The 26367-nt window shown below is 41.1% G+C and overlaps 1 protein-coding gene across 1 annotated transcript in view; it reads left to right on the forward strand.

Moving 5' to 3' along the window:
* The first annotated feature begins 420 nt into the window (after positions 1-420).
* The window catches only part of LOC146001573 (uncharacterized), a 195986-nt gene continuing 170039 nt past the window's right edge, over positions 421-26367 (forward strand). Inside the window, exons 1-2 of the mRNA XM_083139064.1 lie at positions 421-551; positions 19338-19569. Of these exons, the coding sequence (XP_082995190.1) occupies positions 488-551; positions 19338-19569 (296 nt within the window). The 5' untranslated portion in view covers positions 421-487. The remainder of the gene's footprint in view (positions 552-19337; positions 19570-26367) is intronic.

The raw sequence follows: 26367 nt of genomic DNA on the forward strand, positions 1-26367 counted from the left end.
CTCATCGTTGCGATAATTCTACAGAGATAGAAAAGCGAGTTAAATTCCCAAAATATCCTCAAAGGGGGAGGGGAACTTGCTTGTTCCAAAGTAAGACAAGCATATTTATGAAAAGTAATAATTTATAATGTAGGCCATATGGGCACCTGAAGTTATAAATATCGGTAAAATTCGATTATAGTGTCCTCTTTAATTTATGATTTCATTGAAGACATTCCTTTCATTCAAAGGAGTCGATTTCTGGAAGATTATTTTATTAAGACACATTTCCCATTTTCGCGAAATTTCTATGCATCTATGTGTCCATGTACCTTTCAGTGGTAAGTTATCTGGTTGGCAACACTGCCTATACGGCGCTCCTGCAACGACCCGCTCAGCGTTCAATATTCGGTCATCCTACACTTCACGTCGTCTGCTGGCAGTGTCAAAAAGCGCCGGTGAGATTTCGGCCGTTCGCTGGCCTACAGTATGTTGTAGTGCGTTGAGGATGTGGTTAAGCCTCCTGTGCTGCTTACTGTGGATTAGCGCGGGACAAGCAAGCGGCGATTTTGGTGAGTTAACAAGTCACTTTTGATTCCTAAATTTTGAGTGTGTGCCTTGTGTACGTGACGCAATAACTGTCAAACGTTGGCTGGTAATGGTGTTACAGTTAATTGCTATTATATATCACATGACGATCAGCTGACAGTGTAAAGTACAGGTGATTGAATAGGGGCTGTTCTATCAAGCCAACAGGAAATGCATGACTTTTGGGAGATTACCAGTACGAGTGGCACGTTACTGTTTCTCCCCTTCAGATCAATAAATAATATACACTGAATGTAAACATCATTTTGGTTTTGGCAGAGAAAGAGTGATATCATCGACCATGTCAATTATATTGTGGAACGTTTTACTTAATATTACAGGCTTATCATGTCTGGACTTCTCGTATTATCATGCTTTGTCTTTGGTTCGGCTCGGCTGACATGTTGTATGTAAGCACTAATTTCTTATTACCCATTGGTCCTGAGTACAGTGGCCTTGACATTGCAGATGTATTACTGTGGTTAGCACATCGCGCTACGACTCCAGGAGTCCCGGGTTCGAATCCTGGCCTTGGCATGTTTGTGGATGTCCATTCATCAATTTCATCATATCATCACTCATCCCAATCTTCGCAAATTAGCCAAAAGTGGCACAAAAGGCGAAGTGAAATAAATCAAATCAAATATGTATTACTGCACTTTACTCATCGTGCATAGGAGACGCTAGAATCCCAAATGTGGGAGTGCAATGTTTATATCATCGGAAAAATCATCACGGTGGTGATGACTTCTTAGACCCACGCGAGAAAGTGAAAAATTTTGCATGATTTATGAATATTGTGTTTATTATGAACGTTTTCGGTTTTTAGTTCGCGGATACTCGTTATAGCGAAGTAATAGATGGTACTATTTATCATGTGATGACGTCGTTGCTGATAGATTTTCAACTGCGACAAATTGGATGAACTCTGGTCATACTAAATGTGTCCGTTATTTGTGGTTTCCACATATTGAAATAAATTTTGTTACGTTAAACACCTAAATCTGTCTATTAAATTAAAACAAGTTGAAATTTTAGGGGATGTATGTCAGTTAGCGACACCTGGGATCTGTAGCTAGGGCTCTGGGTACCCTTGACCCTCTGTACCCCCCTAGAGAAAGTGAAATATTTTGCATGGTTTATGAAGACTTTGTTGTTTATGAACGTTTTGAGTTGATTTTAGCTCTCGAAAATGTGTTATTGTGAAGTAAAGTACGTCTGTTACCTTAGCGTGTCACTTTACTGTGAAGCAGAACTGAGAACAGCCCGAAAGCTTCGCGCAAGTGAATATAGCACCCAAAAACTACTTTCCACAACAGCAGCTATAATTTTACGTAGTAGGTTAGGATTGTTAGTTTTGGTACATTTATATTTTCGGCGCGTTCTTTCACTATTTTAGTCTACATATAAACAGTTTTTACTAACAAAAAGCGGCGAGAGTACTCCGAAATTGCAGGTTTTAACTTACGTGAGTCATTCTTTGGGATCAGATATCTCCGTTATTTGTGCTTTCCTAACGCTAGATCCACTTTTACATTACGTAAAACATTGAAATCTGTCGATTTAAAACAATCGACGCAATTCTTGAGGGGGGGTACGGTGGAAACGGCCCCGGTTTGGGACCTAAGGAGTACAATATACGCAACGACTGTAACCGAAATGTTTCAGAGGTCTGAGAAAAACCATTACATAGTCTGAAGTACAGGTGTCCTATATGTTATGATATAAGGCGTTATTTAACTCCATCTTTAATGGGAACGACTTAAGATGAGCGGACCCATCTCCGATTTCCTTCATATTTGGCATACTCACTAATTGAGGCCTCCTAATCACGAATCTGAAGTTAAAAGTTGTCGGAAACGTTTAGAAATTGCAAAATATGCGAAAATAAGGCGTTAGTTTTCGCAATGGAAACAGTCGATTTTCGCGAAATATTTTGTTTCACAAGGAAATATATATATATTCCTGATACTACCACGACACCAAATTTTAACTATGTTTGCCTAACCTAACCACACGTCAAGGGTTCGTGGGGCTCTAGCGTCAATGGTTCGCAATTAATTTGCAATTTCTAGACGTTTCAGATTCGTAATTTGCAGGCCTCAATTAGTAAGTATGTCAAATATGAAGAAAATCGGAGAGGGGTCCAGTCATCTTAAGTTATGCCCTTTCATGAAATAAGCAAGTATGGTAAAAGGACTTGAAATGTTTTATTTTGCTATTATCACAATATTAAGGAATTTTATTAGCCGATGGTCTTATGTCACTTCTACCCTTTCAGCGTCTCATTTTTGTGCAGCCCCTTGGACTTGAGGCTACAGCCTAGGATACCCTAGTGGCAAATCCCCCCTGACTACATGTACGCTCGCTGCACTTCCACTAAACACAGGTGCACCAATTAGATCACGGGAATAGACCTGCTACGTCTGTGAAGCGCAAAGCCTAAGGTCATAACTGCTAGCTTACTATTATTCACGCATTCATGCAAATGTGGTTCAGTTATGTGCATGGCTTTGTTTCCTAGCTTAAAACGTCTACCGACGGTATGTTTTCTTGCTTCGGTTGAAATACCAAATAATACCGGGGACGCCCTTCATTCGTAACAATCTAGCACTGTGAAATAATCTACCTGCTCACAAAGCCTCATACTCCTACAGCACTCAGCAACAACCCTAACTACGAAGTTCTTTGGTCATTCTCCAGAAGGATGTTTTGAAAGGTTTATCATTGAGATAAGCTCGTCATCAGACTCGATACACGCGACCGGTTACAATTATTTGACAATCTCTTTTAGCATTGTTTTTCGTTGTAAAAAATGCAAGAGCCTATTGCGTAACATCCGGTAAACGTTCTTTTCTGTTGTATTATTTATACTGCAACTCTGAGTGTATCCATCGCATGCAGATTGAAGTTGCTGATACTTTTATTTCGCAAAATACGTCTGACGCCGAGGAAAAAGTGAGTTTCAGTTTTTCGTACGATTGTTGTTTTTATACAGAGTGTTTAAAAAAAATTGATATCATTTCGTAATCTAATAACGTTACCAATTCTCGTGCAAATGATCTGACCTCGAAAGTCAATGTGTAATGTGGTGCAAAGACAACTTTGAAACATGTCTTGTTTTTAGTGATGAGGAGGCCACATTCCACACGAATGGCAAAGTCAACAAGCGTAATGTTTGCATTTGGGTCGGAAGAAAATCCCCATGCCACATTCGAGTAACTGAGAGACTCACCAAAAGTGGCTGTCTTCTGTGCCATCTCCAAGAATCATCTTTTTGGCCCGTTTTTCTTTGCGGAAAATGTGACCGGCGATGATTATCTGCAAATGCTTCAGACTGGCTCAGGACTACTCTCATTGCAAACTAACATGAACATTTCATTTTGCAACAGGACGGGGCACCACCTCACTGGAAGCTCACTGTGCGGGCGTATCTCAATGAGACACTGCCAGGGCGATGGATCGGGCGTGCTAGTGATGAAGATAATGTGCTTTTGAAATGACGCTCACCTGAGCTAACCGCTCTATTTTTTTTCTGGGGCTATGTGAAGGGCCTCATCTATGTCTCCCCTCTTCCTACAAGCCTAGAGGAACTCCAGCAGATAATCACCGCCGCACTGGAGACTTTACCACAGACATGCTGCAGCGTGTTTGACAGGAGCTGTACTACCGACTTGAAGTGTGCTGTCACAGGCGGTGCGCATATTGAAGACTTGTGAACAATAATTTATGATATCCACATACCTTTGAATTTGTTATTCAAATTGTTATGCATAAAACTTATTGAGTTGAGGATTACATCTGTATAGTTTACTCTATCTTGACTATGTAGTTACCGAGATATTTGCATATGTAATGATATCATTTTTTTTAAAAGACACTGTATTTTGCTAGTACTCTTCTTCAGCTTGATATGCTAGCCATAACATGTCACAATCAGGGAGGGGTGGGGCGCCAAACCAGAATCCTTTCCAAGGGGCCAAAATATATAGTTACGGGGCTGAATAGGATAAATGAACACAAGCAGCACACCCAGGAGAGAATAGAGGTCGAAAATAGCCGAACACGCATGGAATTAATCGCGTAGAATTCAATGGAACAACATAACAGTACTGCACAACAACAAATTGGAAACAGAAAAATAAAACAGCCTTCATAGCAATCTTCCAAAACTGTATCTCAGAGTAGAATTCATTAAATATCCCCAAGTTCTCAGAAAATACCAATAGTAACTTAATTGGAGAAAAAAGTAGTATAGTGTGTCGGAGGTGTCGTGGAATGGTTGGTTCGATCTTCACCAATGGAAAAAAGGAAATTTGCTCATCTGAAGACAGGGGAAGAAGAGGTACTCTTTCGAAATGTAATGCTAGAATAAGTGTAGGTTAAAGCACTAGGCAATGGAGAACGTCCAGTTAACGTTGCATGCAAATCTTGACTACTACTACTACTACAACAAATAATAATAGAGTAGTAATGTGCCTTTATCTGCTCATAAAATAGTGTTTCCTAGCATCCCTCTTAGAATCTAATTCCTCAAAAGTACTTAAATACGCACATGAAATATTGATTCTCAGAAGATTAAAATTAGCTTGAAAACTAAGTCGGTGTTGACTCGATTGTGTTCTTTGCTAGGCATTATTGTGTTCACATGAGCATATAATGTATGGGAAAGTAAGTTAAAAGGTAGCTGGAGAAATTTTGGTGCTGGAGGAAGACAAATAAGCGAGTGAAAAATATAGTAGTACTTCATTTACTCTACAAAAGTAAGATTGGTTTAGTATACAACGTTTATAAATGTTTTTGGATATAGTGTTAAACCTAATTCCTAATTCCACACCGTCATCGATGGGTATATTAAGATGAAAGGGAATGAGATGGAGAACATGTGGAGCCCTACCTCCACACCCTCATTGCCTTCCTGGGAAGGTATAATCTACAGGCCAAAAGCCAACTTTATGCTCAGACACACTAATCGGTATCGGACCTCTGTGCATTGTGCCTCTACTGGGGATCGAACTCGGGATCGGGAGCTCCTGATCACAAGGAGACACCTTCACCTTTACGTCATCACAGAACCCGTACCCTACAGGGAATAACTTCACTGTTACATTAGGGAAAATATTTATATTTAAAAATGCACCTTGTAGCCAATTAGGACCTCTGTGAAAGGTGCTGGGTCTAATATTGGTGAAGGTTCAGTTTTGGAGTTCCACAGATACTCTTGACGATTCCCTTAAACGCTGCAACACTTAAACCGCCTTCGCTCGTAATCCTCGCTTCGTGAAATCAGCTTGGACGTCTGCCAGTCTCGTCCTTTTTGTCGCAGAATGGACAAGCGTGACATTTGGGCGACACGCGACGGTGTGCAACACTGCGGAAGGGTTTCGCCGTGAAGGAATCCGAATGGACGGATGCCAGCGCTCACCAGAACAAGGGCAGGCGTTGAGTGGTAATCGCTATCAGGTGATGAAAACAGACTCGTAATTGTTCTCCAATTTTTTTTTCAACTTGATCTCTTACATATTTCCGTTGCGTCTAAACTGCAACGAAAGAACAGCGTAGACGAAACATTTTATGACCATGTTATTGCATGTAGGAAGAGCCATATTATTCCATAAACATGATTTAACACGTATGTAGATACTGAGCGCATATTTGTACGGTGCATAAAAAAGGCAGAGAACTGGCTCACACACCACCTATCTCGGTGAGTGCGTGCTTCAGTGATGAGAATTGCTCACATTCTGATACGAATGAAGAAGACGTTCCGAGAAATTGATCATACACAGAGTTGGCAAGGTAATTTACTCGTTACAATTTTTACGTAAATTGCGCGTAATTTACTTCGCGTAGAAAACCAGTTTATTACGCAGATTTAAAAATCTAATTTTCTTTCGTAAATTAGTAACATAAAAACTACTTTAATTATATTACATTTTAAACTTTAATTTTCTCACATATTTTAGCACAAAATCATTATTTTCTGAAGATTGTTTATACAGCCACCTCACGTTCTCACCCTCACTAACATATTTTTTTTAAAAAAGGTCTGTTCTTTCATATATTTTTAAAAATTGACAATCGTGTTGATATATATGTCTTGCACAAGTATTTGTATTTATGCGTAACGTAACATAACGATTAACGACAATTTATTTGGATTGGATTTCAAAGATTTAGTAAGAGCTTCAAATTCCTTTTTCATACGTATTTATACACTTGCATAGGCTAATCATGATGTGAATGTGGCACTTTGTAAAATTCCAATATATAAATACACATGTAAATTAGAAAAGAAAAGAAATAGTACTTTTTTTGGTTTTTTACCACTGCCAACTGCGATACATAATAATAACCATCGCAAGAACTATATAATTCTATTAACCTTGGCAAGAACCATGTTTATTTTAATTTTTATATTTGATTCTAGTTTTTTACGTTTTATACGTGTTGTAATTTCATGTAGAAAACTTTTTTACGTGTAATTGCATATAACTGTGTATACACACACACAGACACATGTAAGCATGTGATCGAGCACTTATGTATGTATTTTGCCAGGTCATGAAAAAGTTCAGAAGTTGCTTGCTCGGAAACTATGCGATGGTAAAAAATATTTTAAATTTATTTCATAATAAATTGAAGAATATGCTCACTTCTTGACAAGCTCGGATTTAGGGTGAGCTTGGGGAGCTACTGCCCTAGTCCTCACCATGTACACGGAAGAGAAATTGATCGTTTTGAAAAGGGGCACAAAATGAACAAAACGAGATGTTTTAAATTATGTAAAAATAAAAACATTACGCCCATCCAACATAAATTGGCTCAACTGTTTATTGTTATTGTATATTGGTAGGTCTCTGCATGTAAAGAATTTGGTGCAACAAATGACAAACCACATCCGTTACATTTTTCAGTAGAGCGATTTTTCACTTTTTAGAAATTCCATAACTTTTATTATTCCTTTAATTGTCGACTTGACATATTATTATCTCTTCTCTGGCTCAAACTAAAGTATGTATTAAGTGTTACTTAATCAAAATTATTTCTTTTATATACACGATTTTGTGACTTGTCATGCTCTTGCCCTCATTAATAAACCAACTGAATGTCGGCAACAGTATGACAGGACACGTTCTTTAAATAACTTTAATAACTATTACAATACTAACCCTTAAGTGGGTATGACGTATATATTCGTCATGACCACTTATCTACAGTGGCTTTGATAGATATATCCGTCCTCGACGATCTCTGGTTCAATCCTCCTGAAGTATGACGAGCTACGGATCTGCTTATTTTTATATTGAGTTAGTTAACATTTCTGCAATGAGTTGTCACTCTCCAGAAGCTCCAGAGTATTTAACTTGCCATAATGACATCGAGATCAGGGTGGCTACTCATCGTGAATTCTGGGAATTACGCGTGAATTTTTAGCTCCGAGAATTATACTTGAATTTTTCTCCGCAGACGTGAATAATTCAACTTTTATTAATCCAAACCCTATTGATTTTTTTAATATTTATTATTACCCTGAGGCAAGATTTTACAGTTTAGTTTTTATTTTTATCGAGGAAGGAAAATAAAGCTGCGTGAAAAATAAATTATAATTTTCTCTCAATCCGGTTGCTTTGTTAGTTTCCTTTGCAGAACAATGTATCTGCCAGACGGAAAATTATTGCAAGATATCGTGAAGTTGATTAGCTAAATTAGAGTTTGAAATCCTTATACAATTAACAATTTTGCGTAGATTAATATATCCGCAACATTTGTACCTTGTGTTTGTAGATGTATTTCGATATAATTGAAATCTCACAGACCCTTTATATTTTCAATATCTTTGTGTGTGTGTGTGTTTGTGTGTGTGTGTGTGTGTGTGTGTGGTGAGAGATACGTAAGGCTGAGTTAGAGAAAGCATCTGCTTGTATCCTTGAATGTTTGGAAAGTTCGCCTTCAAAAAAGGGAATTATACGTGAATTTTATCAAGGTCCTAGAGTGGCCACCCTGGAGATGAGACAAGTGCTTCCACTCTGCCATTCACGATTAGTCTATCTGTGCATGATCCACCTGCTCTTTTTCTCTCTGAACTTCAGCCGAAATAAAATATGAATTTTACGTTCTTGAGTTTTGGGAGACGTATGAGGAGAAAAGTTAAGAAACGCCAGAAATTATAAAAATGTAATTCTTATTTTAGAACTACAAAATAAAATAAAAGTTATGGTTCTAACTGAAGTGGAAACGTACTATTATGTTGAGCTTCGTCCTCAAGGTCCAGAATTTTTTCAATTCTTTTTTATTTTATTTATTTTTAAACTTTCGAACCCTGACCTGTTAATTATGCATTTAAGGGGATTCCCTTACACAACTTCCGTCCCCCGTGGCGGAGTGGTTAGCACATCGCGCTACGACGCCAGGGGTCCAGGGTTCGAATCCCGGCCTGGGCATGGATGTTTGTGAGTGTCCATTCATCAATTTCATCAGTCATCACAATCTTCGCAAATTAGCCAAAGTGGCACAAAAAGCGAAGTAAAATAAAGCAAATCAATGAATCAAACCCTTATACAACTGCATCTGTGTTGAGCATCATCTGGGTGAGAGTTTCTTGAAACCTGGCGCCCTCTACGCTGGAGTGAATGCAGCTAGCAATCCCCTTGGTGCTCATATAAAAATAGGTACTTCAGTGGCCTTTAAGCTGATGCGTGCTCTTATCGAGAGCGACGTTTTTCCCTGTCTGTAAGTCTGAAGCGCCGCAGACGATTAGTTCCACTACATCACCGAATTGGAATCTTTGTTCACAAGAAACTTTTGGAACATTCCTTGGTAAGAAATCTGTTTTAAAATGCTTTCAACGTCAGTATAATCATCAGTTGTCACATTATGAATTCATAACACTTTATATATAATAAAAACAAACCTTGTTCTCTCCTCATATCGCATAAATCTTTCGCCCTTGCATACGGAGGTGCGTAGGGATGGTATGGGGACAAGATGAGACGCCACTTTGCAAGGTCTCGATTTATAAACATAATCTTCCCTTCTCGGCTTCAAAGGCAAGTCTCGAGTCTCATAAACAACATGCGCAAACTTTCACAGCGTATATATGTCATTACGAGAAAAATCTTAAATTAACTTTTTTCTCTCCGACGCCTCGTTTGGACGCTACTACAGACTGCGAAAAACTGAAATTCTTCTGAATATATGCAACTGCAGAACAGAATTGACTTTGTAATTAATAGAAACAAAATGTATGGCTTATCTATAAATGATCAGGTAGATTTCCTTTGGTATGTCTGAAGAGGTCGCATAGTGAAATAAATTTGATTTAGGTAAGTTCATAAAATGTTGTACGAAAGTCTCGAACGAGGCCGAGAGTCTGACAGTTTCTCAGTTCAGTACTATCTCGATTTTAGAGATCCGTTTTGTTCTCGTCTCGACAAATCTTTTCGTTTTGATTTTACAAACCTTTGCGTAAAGAACAGTAAGCAAGTCTTTCACCGAGGTTTGTTTAATTCGTATGTAGATTTGAGCCCTTACTTCCGGGTAATACTCATATTTTTCTTCTCTCGTAGATCTCTAGTATTAGAATTTCTCGAATGTTTTTGTACATTTTTACACGACATTTAACTATTTCAAATCAAGCTGCTTTTACATTATCTCCTTGAAACTAATGTTTTGAAGAGTTGGATGTAGTTTTGAACCACTGTGTATATATCCTTATTCCTTTCGTATTATCCCCATATCGTCGTTAGAATGCTTGAATCAAGTGCATTATGCACTATGGTCACAAATTATTGAAGGCATTTCAGTTATGAATAATGAAAACAAATGAAGAATTTATCCGACTGGCAGCTAATATTGTTTTTAATTCATTGTCCGAGGCTACCTGAATGAACATTTTTCTTGTAAATATTTTAGGTGAGAATGTGCTGGCTCACATCACATTACATTGGAGTGACCAAAACAAAGTAGGGAAAGATAGACTCTACATAAAGTGCTCTGAAGAGATTCAATATTGTACAATTCCTATAACTATGACTAGTTTATTGTTGGATTCCGACACTCGAGTAGGATTTTTTCATTATTTCTGTTCTTACTGTGAAATGTGAAATAAAATAAAGAGATGCAAAACTATTGTTAATGGAGAACAAAAATGTACATAAACTTGAAAAACTAAAAAAAAAACCATGGAAAAATAAAAAGTTGTCAGGTCCAAAATAAAGAAATGAAATGAACGAACAACTTTCTGGATTGGCCACGGTGATCAGATTCCCTGGCCACGCCAATCTCCTGACATAACACCGTTAGATTTCTTGTTGGGTTTGCTTATATTTGTGCCTAAGTATTATGTCAAAAACTGTTACCTGCTGCATGGTTGTATGATTAATACAGTTGAATAAGTTATTTCATTTATTGCTCAATAATTATTTTACCAAACACAGCAAAGATGCATAATACTATCACAGAATACATTCGTCAACTAGCTAACAAAATTAAATGCAACTTCGATTTGCATTCTTTTCTTTAATGAAGGCTGGACTTTCCAAGGACCTTTTGGGTTAATTCATTTGCCATGACGAATTTCCACTTAAACCGTTATATTTGGCATACTGACCTTTCAACAGGCTTTCAATCAGCTGCTCCCAACTATTTATACCTACTCCAGGCGGTTACTAAAATAGAGCCTGTTTTCTTTTAATTCCTCCAATGAAACAACGCCTGACTTGACTGATGTTTCTGCTCAGGGTCATGAAGTATGCCAAATCCATGACGTGAAATCCGAACAACAGATGGCTCTCATATCGCTTGGAATTGTGTGGCTTCGTGTCTTCCGTGTTTGCGTTGATTGTGACTCTTCGCTTCTTTGTTCTCGTGATAAATAGTGTTATGAAATCACACTTATAAGAGTGCACATGATAATTGGGACAGTAAAATTTAAACTATAATGAAAATGAAAAATCAAGAATTGGTTTGCTGTATACGACTCTAAAAAAAGATTATACACCGTGACAGGCCTGGAGAACATAATACAGTGTGTTTCAAAAGTCTTTCAACCGTAACTTGTAACAGGAACAATAGGAGCGATATTTACACCGGGCTTTCTGCATTATGGATCTTCATCTAATGAGACTATTACTCGTATTTTGGTTGCCAGTTCATTCCATACAGGAAATTGTAGAAATTTATTAATGGGTCATGTTGTAATGATTTTTTCTTGCAGAATGCCAATAGATTATCAGAAATTATCGCAGGATTATAATTCGAAGTTTTGTAATTGGTGTTATGCTACCCTGTGGTTTGAGACAGGTCACGTGCAGCGTTTGATGGGTTTGGAAATAGCGATTTTATGGACCAAGTGAAGATGCGACGTTTTATTGGGTTATAATCTTGGTTGGCAACCCCAGCAGTCCAGAATTTTGTAAGTAGATGCAGTCAACTTGTGCCCAAGTACTGACCATACGACAACATAAAAAATTATGAATAATATATATTTTTTCTTGAAATGGCACTCCTTAAAGGAGTCATGGTTACATATAGCTACGCTGATTTAGCTTTTCTACGCACCCTTCCAGCTGTACTTGTATTGTGCGAGACCCCTGGAAATGCATTGTTGAATAGCACGTACAGTTTTCAACTTATTGTCGATGAAAGTAATGGCTGCGGGACTTTTAAATAACACTATAGTAGATTTCCATGCCTTTCTTGAGTCAACGTTACCACCGATCCACCAGCATGCTATCCATTTGTCTACTTGGTGTGATGTATACTACTGTCGACAATAACGGAATGCTAGGTATGAAACCTACAGATGTGAAGCTAAATTGTCGAGTATTTCTTATCACCTTGAAATAAGAAACTTAAAATTTCAATAATATATTGAAACTAAACCTCACTGTATCTCTCAAATTTGGATAATTACAAACTCCGAAATGATTCTTGTCTTTCACAGGTGATGACACTTTTGCAGCCTTACTACTTCATTCCTGAACATATATTTTCTTCTTGGAGTTATTTTAACTGACGTTAGTGTGATCTGAATAGAATTAGAATATATACAAAAACATAGTACAAATTCTTTTTGTTTAAGTTCGTGACTCTTGCCTCAAGGAGAAAGGTATTGTTACATAATCGATTTTAGGAATCTCTCCATATTGTTTGTAAGAGAGAAAATTTGAAATTATTGACGAAAGACAATTTCAATTGACGTTCAGCCGGAAGTGCGTGTTCATCACGCTTCTTCCATTATGGCCTACACACGCCTCTGCGTGCCTTCGTAGCATGTTGAACAATAAACTCGCAATTTAGGCACTGTATTTTTGTATTTTTGTTAGTTTCTACCTGTTTATCACGACGATTAACGAGTGTAACGAAAGAACGGACATACATGCATGTCTTAAAACCAAGATCTTTTAACTTCGTATCATGTTACAATAATTAGTACAGCACGAATAGTGATTAATTTACTATTTCCAGGCTACATTCTTCTGTGTCAATATTCCGTTTCACACTGTATTTTTGCTGTTATTACCAAATTATTCATTTTATCATAGACTGATTACTACGCACTACTTAGAGAAGTGCCGTTCATGCGTGAGCAGAACGACTCAGGTTTAAGTCCGTGGTCAGGACGGTGATGTTGCTCATTCAGCGAGGGACGGGGACGTAATGTCGTAAATTATATTAGTTTAATTTTACCGAACACCTGTCGACATAACACACAAAAAATTAATAGCATTGTACCTGACATTCCGGACACCTGGAAACAATAAATGATGACGCGTACAAAGAGTAAATATGTATGTATTGTAATTTAACATATCAAAAGTAAAAACACAGTACAGATCCCCCTGATGCACTTATTCATTCCCTGGGGTTTTTCAAAAATAAAAAATTAAACATGCTAGGCATATATTTCTTTTACATACATCGACTTCTTGATTTGGTCGTTATCCGCTCCTGTGCTCTGCAACGTCCCTCCGGTTGTACACCAGACGTCAGAAAGTTAGTCCTCTACTCCTTTAGTCGGGAACATGAGAATCTTTGCAAATCATCAGGGCTTGCTGGGTAGAAAAGAAACACAACACAGTATTCGAAGTTAAACGCAGTTTTATAATAACTTATATTTCCTATTGTATGTGGACTTACAAGCAAGGCACAGATTTGCTTACGTTTCTGCCTGAAGAGGAACAATTCTATAGCATATTAAATCACCTTAGAATCACTAAACACACTTGCATATAGAATTAACGTTGGACAAGACAAACGTAAATACAGGAAAGTTTCTGTACTTAATTATTATTTTCGAGTATAGCCAGAATGAAACTAAAATAGTTACCAATTACACTATTCGTGCATTCCATTAACCGTTACTACGTTTTTGTAGATTTCTCACCTTCACCTGTTTTCTAACTGAGTCTGTCGTCAGGTGAAAAACATTCAGGTGGGTTCACTTCCTCTGCTGAGATGAGAAAGTGACGTCAACACGGACAGATTATGACGTATTTCTAAACATATACACAAATTCAAACCACAACTGTATCAATCTAACTATAGTTGTCTGTGACAACTTGCACATTATTTGAAGTAACAAAAAAGAAAAAAAGGTAAAGTGTTCCCCTGTGCATAGCACCACGCCATGAAGGCGTATAGGGGGTGTGGGGGTAACGCCCCACACTTTCTTGATCCGGTCGTGAGTGGGGGTGATGTGATCAGCATCACGCCCCTGACCGCCTTTACCCCCAGGGTTTCCCCCAGGTACCCATGTTATTCGACGCTGGGTGGGCGCCGGGGCCGCTTTCACCGTAACAAACATTTTAAAAATCTTAACTTCTTACAAATATAAAACCTCAAAAAGGACATTCGCGGCTAAACAGCAAGTACCAACTAACTAGTTTTTCTCGGACGGAGATATTCATTACCTGCCCCTTCTCGTCCTTTCAAAAAGACAACTCTGTAGTGTGACGCAATACTCATAGACTCCAGCTGCCGGAATATCTCAATTAACCTCGCCGCGACCAACAATTACATAACTCATTACAAAGAAAAACATCACTTGCGCGACCTGGGCAAATTTAACACACATTATTCAATAAAAAAAAAAAACACTAAACAATCAACCCTCGAATAGTTATTCAGTTGACTGGGCGGCGGATACTTTACTATGGAGCACACTTTAACAAGTTACAATGAAATTAAACGCAATAAAGGAGCACAACCGCATTTTTGTATTTTTAAATGCTGACCATTATGAAGAAATTAAAAACAAAACAAAAAAACGACCTATTTCTAGCAATGTACTGGGTGATTCTGTTAAAAGAGGCCCCGTGAAAAATGTGCTCCTTGCATGTAGGCAACCGTGGTACACCGAAGAGAAGAGCGGGGTAGAGAATAGTCCAGGATATCGGTGCCAAGCAGTTTAGACAACTTGACATAAACGTAAATGAATGAAACATCTCGTCTGTAAATACAGTACAGTGTGACAACACCCTACTTAGAGGAGGTGCTGGAAATGTCCTCCGTTGACCTCGAGGCACGTGTTCAGACGATACCACATGTTCTGAAAAGCACGTGCGAGGACATCCTGCGGGATGGCCTGGATAGCTATGATAATGTTGTTCTGGAGTTCTTAGAGTCTGTGAGGGTTGTTGCTATACACCTGTCCCTTTAGAGCTCCCCACAAGAAAAAAATCACAGGGTGATAAATGTGGAGAACGAGGTGGCCAAGGTTGGTTCGTGTCACGGCTGATGACGCGATCAGGTGGGAACACTGACTCAATGCGCGTGATCGTTCCACATGCTGTATGCACCGTGGCTCCATCCTGCTGAAAGTAAGCGTTCCTTCGCTCATCCTCAGTCACTTGTTCAACAAACACGTTGAATATGTTACTGATGTAACGAGTCGAGTTCACAGTCTCATGGAAGAACACGGGGATGATGCGGCGTGACGACACGGCACACCAGACACCGAGTTTTTGGGCGTGCAGTGGAACCTCCATGAACACGTGTGGATTGTCACCTGACCAGTGTCGCGCGTTCTGGGAGTTTATGTAGCCTGACAGATAGAACCATGCTTCATCGGAAATGAACAAGTAACCATCCTGCAGCACCTCCGGAGCAATATTGGACAGAAACCACTCACAAAACTGCACGCGAGCTGCCTTGTCCACATCCCGCACCTGATGCATCACGGTAACTTTGAATGCATGCAAGTTCAAGTCCTGCTTCAGGATCCGCATAGCAGATGACTGGGACACCTGCAACCGTTGTGCCAAACGCCGAGATGATTTTCGTGGACTGCGTATCATTAGCTGCGATGCGTAGCCAACCTTTGCCTCAGTGCGGACAGTCTTTGGACGCACTTTTGGCCTATTCAGCACGGATCCGGTTTCCCGCCATTTTGCAATCAGTTTTTGCATTACTGATTTGGTTGGGGCCTTCGCTGGAACTCGATTCACAGCGAACTCCGTCGTCAACAAATCTGCACACCGTTTCCAACAACTGAGGCGTGCATACATCTCGACAACAAAGATACACTGCTGCACCGTTAACACCATGCTGACCCACCGAACCACACACACAACTTTCCTCGCCTCTCAACTGCACTCAACTGACCTGACGCTGCCTGCCTCAAGGTCACTACTGGACACTTTCTTTTCAATCCCCCTCTGTCATGTTGTCGAAACTGCTTGGCACCGATATCCTGGACTGTTCTCTACCTTCTACCCCACTCTCCTCTTCTCTTCGGTGTACCAGGGTTGCCTACATGCAAGGAGCACATTTTCCTCGGGGCCTTTTTTTAACAGACTCGCCCAGTACAAATACAAGGCGCGAAAGTTATGTTCGGGATTCCGAGTCACGTCGAAGTTCGCGAGTTAATATGGCTTTAGTCTTTCGTGGTAGGGCGATAAAAGGAAAGGATACCTTCATACGCGGAGATTAATCGACAGATGAATACTGTACCAAACTCTGCTACGTCATCGGGTGCTCCACTTTTCCTAGGCGGGGGTAATCACATGTTGTACCATTGCGACAAAAAAATGTTTTCTTCGGTTAACAACCGCGACAATGGGGGCGATGGTGACACTTCACACTTTCACTCCCTCTCGGCGTCGTTTATCTCTTATTTACTCCGACGTCGGCCTCCGACGACCAGCGTTTCTAGCCCGTAGCTTTTCTTTGGCGGGGCGGATCTCTGTTCCTCCCTGGGCATCTCTGGGGGTGGTCTCGGCATCTCTTCGTCTCGTGCATCCTCTGGCGGGCATCTTCTCGGGCGTCGGCTTGGCGTCTTCGGCATGGTGCGTCGTTTCTGTTGGCGTTGGCTGGCTTGGCGGTTACGTCGCGCCTGATGGTGTTGTCCGACGTCGTTAGGGTTTGGGAACTCAACGCCCCTTCTTCTCTTTATCCTCCTAGCCTGCCATAGTTTTAGATTGTCCTCCGTTCACGAAACAATTAACCGCGTATGATATCACAGAATCACAGTCTCACTTCGACGTCCTCCAGCGATTGATGTAAGCACACACGTATCACAACTCACTGGCAGCCACATCTGATGGTTCGTGAAAAATACTAAGTACACGATCGACTGAGCTTTAGCATTGAGGTGCTCTTACTACGAAAGTCCGCCGGAAACTGTGTCGATACTTCGGGCTTCTGCAGTTTTATACCTGGTTTGAAATTTTGGTTAGACGAGCGATAAAAGTAAGCGTCGCTTCTCCTTCCAGCAAGGTTTGTCCATCCTTGGTTCATTGTCTTCCCGCGCGGACAGCGCGTGCTCTGAGCTAGGTACGGCGGGATTAAGTTTCAGTCTCTCTGGCGCCCGGCTTGCAGATTCGCACTTGGTCCATGTTTTTGCCTATTTACAACCAATTTGTTCTTACGTCCATGATATCATGTTGATCGTCTTTAAATTACATTCAGTTATCTTTTACAACATGCCGCTTCAGTTGTCCAAATTTCAGGTATATCTGCCGACTGGAAACGGAGATATTCCATAAGGCCTATTTTTGTACAGCTGGAACGTAAAAAGCTAACCTTCGTAACAATCTTCGCCGTGACTCCGAACCTTCCCCTAATTTCCGTTGTTTCGCCAGAATTTCATAGTGCTGACAGATATCTAAGAACCTTTCAAATCTCAAAACCCAAATCACACGCATTACATTAGTAATTTCGATTAATTATACATATTTTTAAAAAAATATTAAACAGGGTTCTATATGTCCAAATATGACCGTGATGATCTTCCCACCAATATGGTAGCATCATTTGATATCACAGCAAGTCTGGAAACTAAGTTTTCGAAAGATCCATTGTCAGAGACCTGAAGTCTTGAAAGCAGTTGTCACTTTCCCGACATTACGGCAACCGTTGACAAAGGAATCCATTTAGTTTCTGTGCTTTTGGGAGCAGGGAATAATAGCATTTTGTTGCATTGCTGGGGAGCTGTTGATGTTACAGTTTCCCTAAATGGAAGGGAATAAGCTGAACAGAAGTTTATCGATGGAAATGAGAGGACCCTTCATGGTCTTGGATTCCCTTTCCAGGCAGGAGGTTGCTCATCCGACAACAGTTGATGAACGCTATTTTGTGACTGGTGTCGCAATGTTCTTCCTCTGCATTATTCATCATCGCTTCCTTTCAGCGCAGAACGGAAAGGGAACCGAGAGCTGTTCCTTGAGAGACATTCCCTGTCGTTGTTGTTCGACAAAATACACTAGGTCAAAGACATAGGTTGTCGCAGTCACTTAGCTGAGACAAGCAGAGAGATCGACAAACCCAGACATTCGCGGTTTGTCACTGACTCACTCGCTCTCTTGTAGACAATAACTTGAAGATTTAATTTCCTCATCGACATAAGCCCTCCATCTTAGGCAAGGTGATTGCTTTGGTTTATTTTATTTCGCTTTTCTGCCATTTTTGGCTAATAGCGAATGATATTATGAAATTTTTGAAGGTACACTGACAAAACTCGTCGCGATTAGCCAAAAGTGACAGAAAAGTGACGTAAAATAATATAATTCAATAAATTCAACCAACGTACAAACGACATCCATGCTGGGATTGGAACCCGGGACCCCTGGTGTCATAGCGTGCTGACCACTCCAGCAGAGAGGTTGGCTTGGGCAAGATACATTCAAACTTGATCTTTCTTCTTAATTTTGTTCTGTCGTATCTCATTAAGGTTCTTACAACTTGGTTTACAAATCACGATCTTCTAACTCTCGTGGAGCTTTTTAGACCGAAGAGACACACCGTAGCGGCATGACGGGCCGCACAAGCCTGCGTTCGATTGGTGAAATGCTCAAGCGACAAGCGTCGCTTGTCTCTTCGGTGTGAAGTCTCCCTTCATGTCTCATCAACGAGTGCCACGCCTGCCTTTCAAATTGTTTCCGATTTCATTATGCTAATATAAGAAGATGCTCTTCGGAATTACAGAAATTCATTCAACCTGTTTTTTCACGTCTTTTTAATGTCTAAATACAGGGTGTCTCAAAAGAACGGGAAATATTGGAACTGAGATTAATAAAAGCGAACACATACCTTTGAAACAGTGAATAGTACAGAGTGTGCTATTTGTTTATTTTTTAGGTGTTTTCAGAATATCTATAAAATGCAAGACACGACGTTTCACATTTGTTTTACTTGTGAATTTTTACCTTCAGGTTCAGATATTACACGTTATTATGTCTGAGTGTCCTCGCCCTATAGATTCCAGATGTCCGTACTAGCAATGATTATGCACGTTTGTGAGAGCTTCCATCTTTTATTTTTTCCAGAAGTGGTGGAGGAGTTGGGATGCCAGAACTCTGAGTTTCGGCTCAAGTGTCGGGACTTGGGCTGGCACATCGCTCTGTTGGAAGCTCACTTCACCAACGACGTCTCGCTCTTGGGCGAGGATAATGCCACCTGCGCCTCGTCCCAAGCCTCGACCTCTGAGAGCCCCGAAGCTAACGTCACGCAGGCAACGCCAGTGCAGGAGTACGACATACGCTCACCCGTCAACCACAGGTGAGTACGATCTTCTAATAGAGGAATTGTTCGTGTTGCCATTCTTCACTGTTAGGACAACTTGGTTTCTTTGTCCACGTGTAAAATCCTGTACGGTTAAGGTACTTATGTCCCAGGGCGGCTTCCTGATCACCGTGATTGGGGCTTTGTACACCCAACGGCGAAAGAAACAGTAGGCGAATTGTCCACCACCATTTTCATTCCGTCGCTATTACACAATGTGATGATAGTGAATTGAAATAATGACGTCAATAAGCAGAGAGCAATGCCTGCTTCGAACCAACATAGTTTCATTCCTTAAAATAACATAGGATGTAGAATAAAGAAGTAATGAAATTAGCGGTGGACAATTTTCCTACCGTTATCTTTGCCGTTGACTGTACCTTGGTGGATTTCACCCTCGGTTCAGTAGAACCGATTCCCTGGACCAATGGGTGGTGAGCCAGATGTGGAACAATTGCAAGATTACTGGATTCACACACACACACACACACACACACACACACACACACACACACACATACATACACACACACACACACACACACACACCCAACACCCCCCCCACACACACCACACACACACACACATATATCCTAACACTTCTTGAATTTATAATTTAGCATTTTCTCGGCGAGCCTGTACCGCTGTAAATATGAAATTATAATTCATAAATGTAATGTTTACATTTGAGTTGTTGTTTTAAGTCCACTTTATGTGCAGATATACTAATCAGGACTGACCTGCAGTTGAAAGTGGAATCCGAACTACTACATGCCTCTACCGGGTATCGAACCCGGGACCCCTTATTACAAGGCAACTACGCCATCAGAGAGGCCCATTATTGTAAGGTATTGTTATACAAATTAAATGCTACGGCGTATAAGGGGTGGCCTGAGAAGCATCCAAAGTCAACCTTACTTACACTTAGTACAGCTCGTTAACTACAATTTTATAGATCAACAAGGCTCTGCAATCAGGACCCGCAGCCAGTTATAATTCTCTGCGGGGCTATGACTTGCCCTGTGTGTTGTCCATTTGTCATGAGTGCCACTTTACGGCCTTGAGCATTAGCATCGAAGTTTTTGTCATCAGATCAGTGGCGTGCCCAGGGGGGGGGGGGGTTGGTGGGGGTTAAACCCCCCCCATTGGTTTCGTCATTTAAAAAAATTCAAAGCAGAAATACATTTTATTTCATAAATCGCCAATATTGTAAAATGTTTACATTTGGCAATGAGAAATGTATTTGCTTCTTCAATTACTTTTGATAATATTGGAGTTGAGTTACAGCAATGCACAAGCATTCATTCATTCCTTAGTCACTGAAAAGGAAGTAGAATTTCCTTCTCAGTATGGTCAAGAAAAGAGCCGCAACCCTTGGAATGCGAACTGAAGGAATCCCTCCTCCCCTTTCTTTCACCCACGATGACCCTCTTAGGAGAATGACCCTCCCTTTCCTGTTACGACAGTGCTGCTAACTTCCCTTTTCTTTCTTTCCCCTTCTTATACCATTTATGCCAGCAGAGCAAAGTTCTGTGAGATTTGAATCACTACAATTAGTAGGCATAGTAAGTCAAAATCTTATTTCGCACCTGGATGCATATTTATTTCAAAATATCAATAATTATAATAATAGTAGAGGAAGTGGGGGAGTTGACAAACCTCAATTGAGGCTCGGTGAGGCTCGCCTTAATGGATTTCTCTCGTAAGGCATGAGCCTCATTTTCTCGCAGTGTTGCCAGCTGCTTACTCGAAAAAATCACCAAGGTTTTTTTTTTGGGTCTAACGTAGCCTAAAGCAAGGAGCTGGCAATCTTGCTTGAGGCTTGTCTTAATGGTTTGTTTTTGTAAGGCATAAACTCTATTTTCTTGCAGTGTTGCTAATATTTTACTCGAAAAAATCACCAAGGTTTTTTTTTGGGTCTAACCGAGCCTCAAGCAAGAAGCTGGCAATCTTGCTTGAGGCTCGCTTTAATAGTTTGCTCTTGTAAGGCACAAGCCTTATTTTCTCGCAGTGTGGCCAACATCTTACCTGAAAAAATCACCAAGATTTTTTTTGGTCTAATCTAACCTAAAGCAAGAAGCTGGCAATCTTGTGTGCTCGCAGTATTGCCAACATTTTACTCGAAAAGTCACCAAGGTTTTTATTTTGGTCTAACTTAACCTAAAGCAAGGAGCTGGCAACCTTGCTTGAGGTTTGCTTTACAGTGCATAAAGCAATTTGCCAACCTACTGGTATTTTTGCCATAGCTTTTTACAAAAAAAAAAGAGAGAGGAGAGAGAGGGGGAAGAGTTAAACAACTGACAATGTCGCTAATATTTACCTACAGTTTTTTTTTTACTTGGCAAGGGTTTAGCCAATTTATATACTGGCGTAACATACATACACTGGGCAAGGAGAGCCGGCAACAAACACACACTGCCGTAAAAGAGAAAGAGATGGATGGATGGATGGCAACACAGTATGCGTGTGCGTGTGTGTGTATAATATGTAGCATTATTAACTAGAGTGTGTTGGCAACCCACCTGCAACTAAAAAAAAAAGATAGAGATACCAACATTGCTGTAAGATAAAAAGAGAGACCTATCGTGATTTTTGTAAACCTCTCTCGGGGGAAACACGATGTGCTATACACACGTGCGCGCGCTGGTGCTTCTTATTATTTTTGTATTGTGACGCAAGCAAAACAAATAATTTTTTTTATTTTTTTTAAGATTCCTGGCCCCTAACCCCGCCAGGGTGCGTGGTGCCCAACCCAAAAAGGTTCTAACGGCTACGGCTCTAGATAACCGCACCTCTGTAGGGTTTCACGTGTTTTTTTTTTCCCCCAAACTTCCATGAAACCCTACAGAGGACCTCCGTAATGCATGCAACGTGTACTAACGACTCTAGTGTTATTTGATGTTGTGATATTTTTGGATATAGAGTTTTATTGTGAGATATAGATAAAAATAATTATGTTTATTATAATATTTTCTTGATGAAGATGGAGAATATGTGTGTGTTACAAATAAAGTTGCATGCTTTTTTTTCTAGTGTGTGTATGTGTTTTTGATGTTTCGACAGCATCTGAAACGATAAAAAAAAAATTTTACTGTTAATTTTCACGTGTAAAAACAACAACAAATTTTGTGCAAATTCTGATTGTCTCGTGCTATAGTGCAAAAAAGATATTGTAACTGATAACTAATAAAATTGATATTTGTAACTGATCTGAACTAGTGAAATTCGTATTGTGCTATTGTAACTGATTGTGCTAGTACAAAAAATTTCTTATTTGTGCAAGAAAAGATGTTAAAAAACTTGTTAAAACTGCTCTGTGACCCTCTCGTTCTTCACGTCGTAGGCGAAGGACTTCTCTGCAATCAGGATGACACTGCATAGGGTATCCTCGGGCAAGGCATCGTGGAACTCGCAGACGACCTTGATGTTGGTTCGATCGTTGACCACAACCTTCTTTCTCTTAGATGTGTTGATGACGGTCATGGGTCTCCGTGCTTTGAACTCGCTGGGCGTGTAGTACATGTCCACGCTTCCCTCGGTCACGCGTTTGTAAGCCGAGAACGCTTCGTAAAGTTTGAGGTAATCGTTTTTTGTCATATCGAGGTTGTAATTCTCGCGCGGGAACACTTCGTTGCGTCCATTTTTGAGATAAATGTACTTGATCTTGCAGTCGTCGAACTTGCTGGAATCTTTTTCCTGATTCTTGTCCCTCCCGGTCTGAAAAAGCACTACGACGAAATCTGGCATGTCGAACTGTATGTTGTTGAACTGCGTCGTCACGTCGAATTCCATGTGACTTCCCGATGCCATCTTCTGTACGCACTGGTAACCGTGAAAATGAATCGGCACCTGCGGACTTTTCAAGATCTCCGCTTTGTACTTGAGGGCGTAGTTCGTTTCGTATTCCACCACCGGCATTCTCAATTCCATGCTCCGGATGACGCATTTCGCCGCTTCGGGTAAAGTGTTGGCTATCGGCGTGGTGCCGTCCGGACCCAAAGTAGCGTATCGCATCAGTGCGTCGTTGTCGTTGGCCGCTCTTCGAAACGTGATCCTCAGTCCTCCCTTCCACATGATCTCCTTGTAGTCCGAGAAGAAACCAGGCAGCAGACGCATGGGAAAAAGCACCGTGTGACTTCTCGTCGATATTTTGGCCCCGGCTTCGAATCCCCCGGCCTGGTAGTACGCTGCGTCCGTTTTGGATAATTTCAATGTTCCCACTGCCGTCGACGTGATGCCTGGATAATCTATTCTGTCGATGACGGTGTTGTGTTTCCTCACCTCCACCTGCGAGAACAGGTGAGGCACGAAGTTGTCCACGAGTATCAAGTTTGCTGCTGCAGGAAACGCGTCTCCGCTTTCTTTCTTCACCACGTCGAATTGAAGGTAGAGGTCCGCTCTGTGAGGATGAACGAACCCGTCGCCTACGTCCACGTCGTATTCGATCTCCCTGTTTGCTTCGTTCAGATTGGCGAACGTGCGACGGTTGGGAGGGAAAGATTGCAATTCGTAACTTTCGATTTGCTCCATTTTACATGTATGGTTATTTATTATACGTTGATCTCCACGATGGCCGTCGTAGTGGCACCTGCGAAATCCACCACGTCTCCTTTCTCGTTCGTCACCACCAACTCTATGTCGTCTATGCGGTTGCGGCATACTGGAAAATAGATCGGCGAAGAGGGCGTGTAGATGATCGGTTCCATGAACTCGGAACTTGGTTTGAAAGTGGCTATGATTCCCGTCTGCTTGTGACTTCCTAACAATCCGTCCGAAGATTTCGTGATCATACCTTCGGCCACGTTACAGTGTACGTTCAGAGTTTCTATGGCCAAGAATTTAGGAATGTTGGTTGCTACGTGCTTGATGCCAGCTTCGAGTTTTGTGTTATTCTCGAAACCTAAAAGTTCTCCCATGGTGCCCAGGTCCACGGTCTCCGTCGCGGATAGGATTTCCACTCTGTGAGTGACCGAATTTTGAGAAAGGTATGTGCCTTTGGGTAATTGAGCTTGCAAAGTGGAAAGATTGTATTGTCCTGGCGTGACGACGATGTGTTCGCTTCCGACGCTAATTTTGTTGTTGTGCTGCGTGACGTTAGGTATGAGGTACATGCTGTAGAATGCACGCAGAGCCACGGATTTAGGATAGACGATGTCGTCGTGCAGCGTGAGTTTCAAGATTGAAGATTCGCTCGTGAGATGGAACACGCCCATCCTAGTGATGCTGTTTGAGGTTCCACAATGCTTTCTGGAAATCCTTGATCGTAGGGTTATTTATTTTAGAGAGAAACGCGAGCACGGAGAGGCAGAGATGGCCGCAGTTCACGTCTCCGAAATTTTGAATGCGTTCGTCGTTGTAGTATATAGAGGTTTTGTTCGTTTTCAGATAATAAATTAAATTTGTAGGTGGAACACCTCCGAAAGAATCGAAAACGAATGCTTTATCATTGTCATTTTTGTGGTAACATATCCAATGCGTGCCTGGATTTTCTTGACCGTCCAAGTTGACTACTCCGCATTCTCTTCTTTTCACGCTTGAAGGTAACGAGTCGGACATGAAAACTCCTCTGAAGTGTTTGATTTGTAACGGTCCGATCAGAGATTCAATGTCTCGGTTGGTGAGTGCCGTTGTTTCTTTTTTTTTAAACTTTCTCATCACGCCCTTCCCCTTTTTCTTCTCCATGGCCAGGTTGTGACGTTTCTGTTCTTCCAATTCTGCTTTGTTCTTCTTCGAGTCGATGACGGTTTTCGCGATGGCGGCACTTCCGCCGGCCAAACTTCCAACGGCCCCCAATGCTGCTAGGATGGCCGGGATGCTGAATATGAAACCTCCGATCTTTTGCTGTTTCCGCGAACGCTGCAAGCGTCTCAATTGAGGTGTGCTGAGCAGCAATTTCATTCCGTGTCCTTTCAACAAGCAAGAACGTTTCTTCTCGCGTTGTTTCTTGGTGAGTAACCCATCGAGGGCACCTAGATTTTTAAGATTGGAGTATGGTATCTGGTACACGACACCCTTGGGCTTCATGTTGATGCTCTATGTGTTATTTTCACGGTATGTTATTTATATATATATTCTGAGATTTTTTCTTGTGTAGTTTTTTTACGGTATGTTATTTATATACCCCACCCCAATTTTTGTTTCGTGTTCATGGCGATGGTGGTACCCAGTGCGGCGACCCGTTCACCCAGCGATGCGTCTCTGCTTACGAACCTTTCGAAAGCTGCGTGCTCTAACTTTCTGTCTGCTTCGTGACGTGCGTCCAGATCCGTCTGCGTGGTGTTGTAGGCGATGTCGTGATCTTTGCATGCCGCGTCCAACGGATTCACACCCTTGTCTCCTCTCTCCAATCTTTTCTCGAGTTTGGTACCCGGTCCGCAGTACTGGTAGCCAGGTAGATGCATCTCGAAAGGTAACTTGTTGATGATGTCGTTCACGAGTCCCTTTCCTTCGGCCACGTTCCAAAATTTCGGAGGCAGCGTGTTGATGATTTTGATCAGGTAACCTATGCCCTTGTCGTCGTTCACGATGAAGTTGGAAAGTTTTGTGCTGATCATGTCCACGATGCCAACCTTCTCGTTGTTGAAATTACGGTTGCCTGCATTCTCTTCGCCGGCTATCACCAACAATCGGTCCACGAGTTTCCTAACGTCGTCCACCCAAACGAATTCTTTGGGTAACGTGTTGTAGCGTTTGACGCCGCTGCCTGTTTTGACCTGGTTCCAAATCGGTTTGATGAGATTCCTGTACTTCTCGCCGCTGCTCGATTTCACCCTATTCTGCGAGGCGTCGTTGTTC

This window comes from Lepisma saccharinum, chromosome 1 (genome assembly GCF_977018435.1).
Source record: "Lepisma saccharinum chromosome 1, izLepSacc3.1, whole genome shotgun sequence".
Taxonomy (NCBI): Eukaryota; Metazoa; Arthropoda; class Insecta; order Zygentoma; family Lepismatidae; genus Lepisma; species Lepisma saccharinum.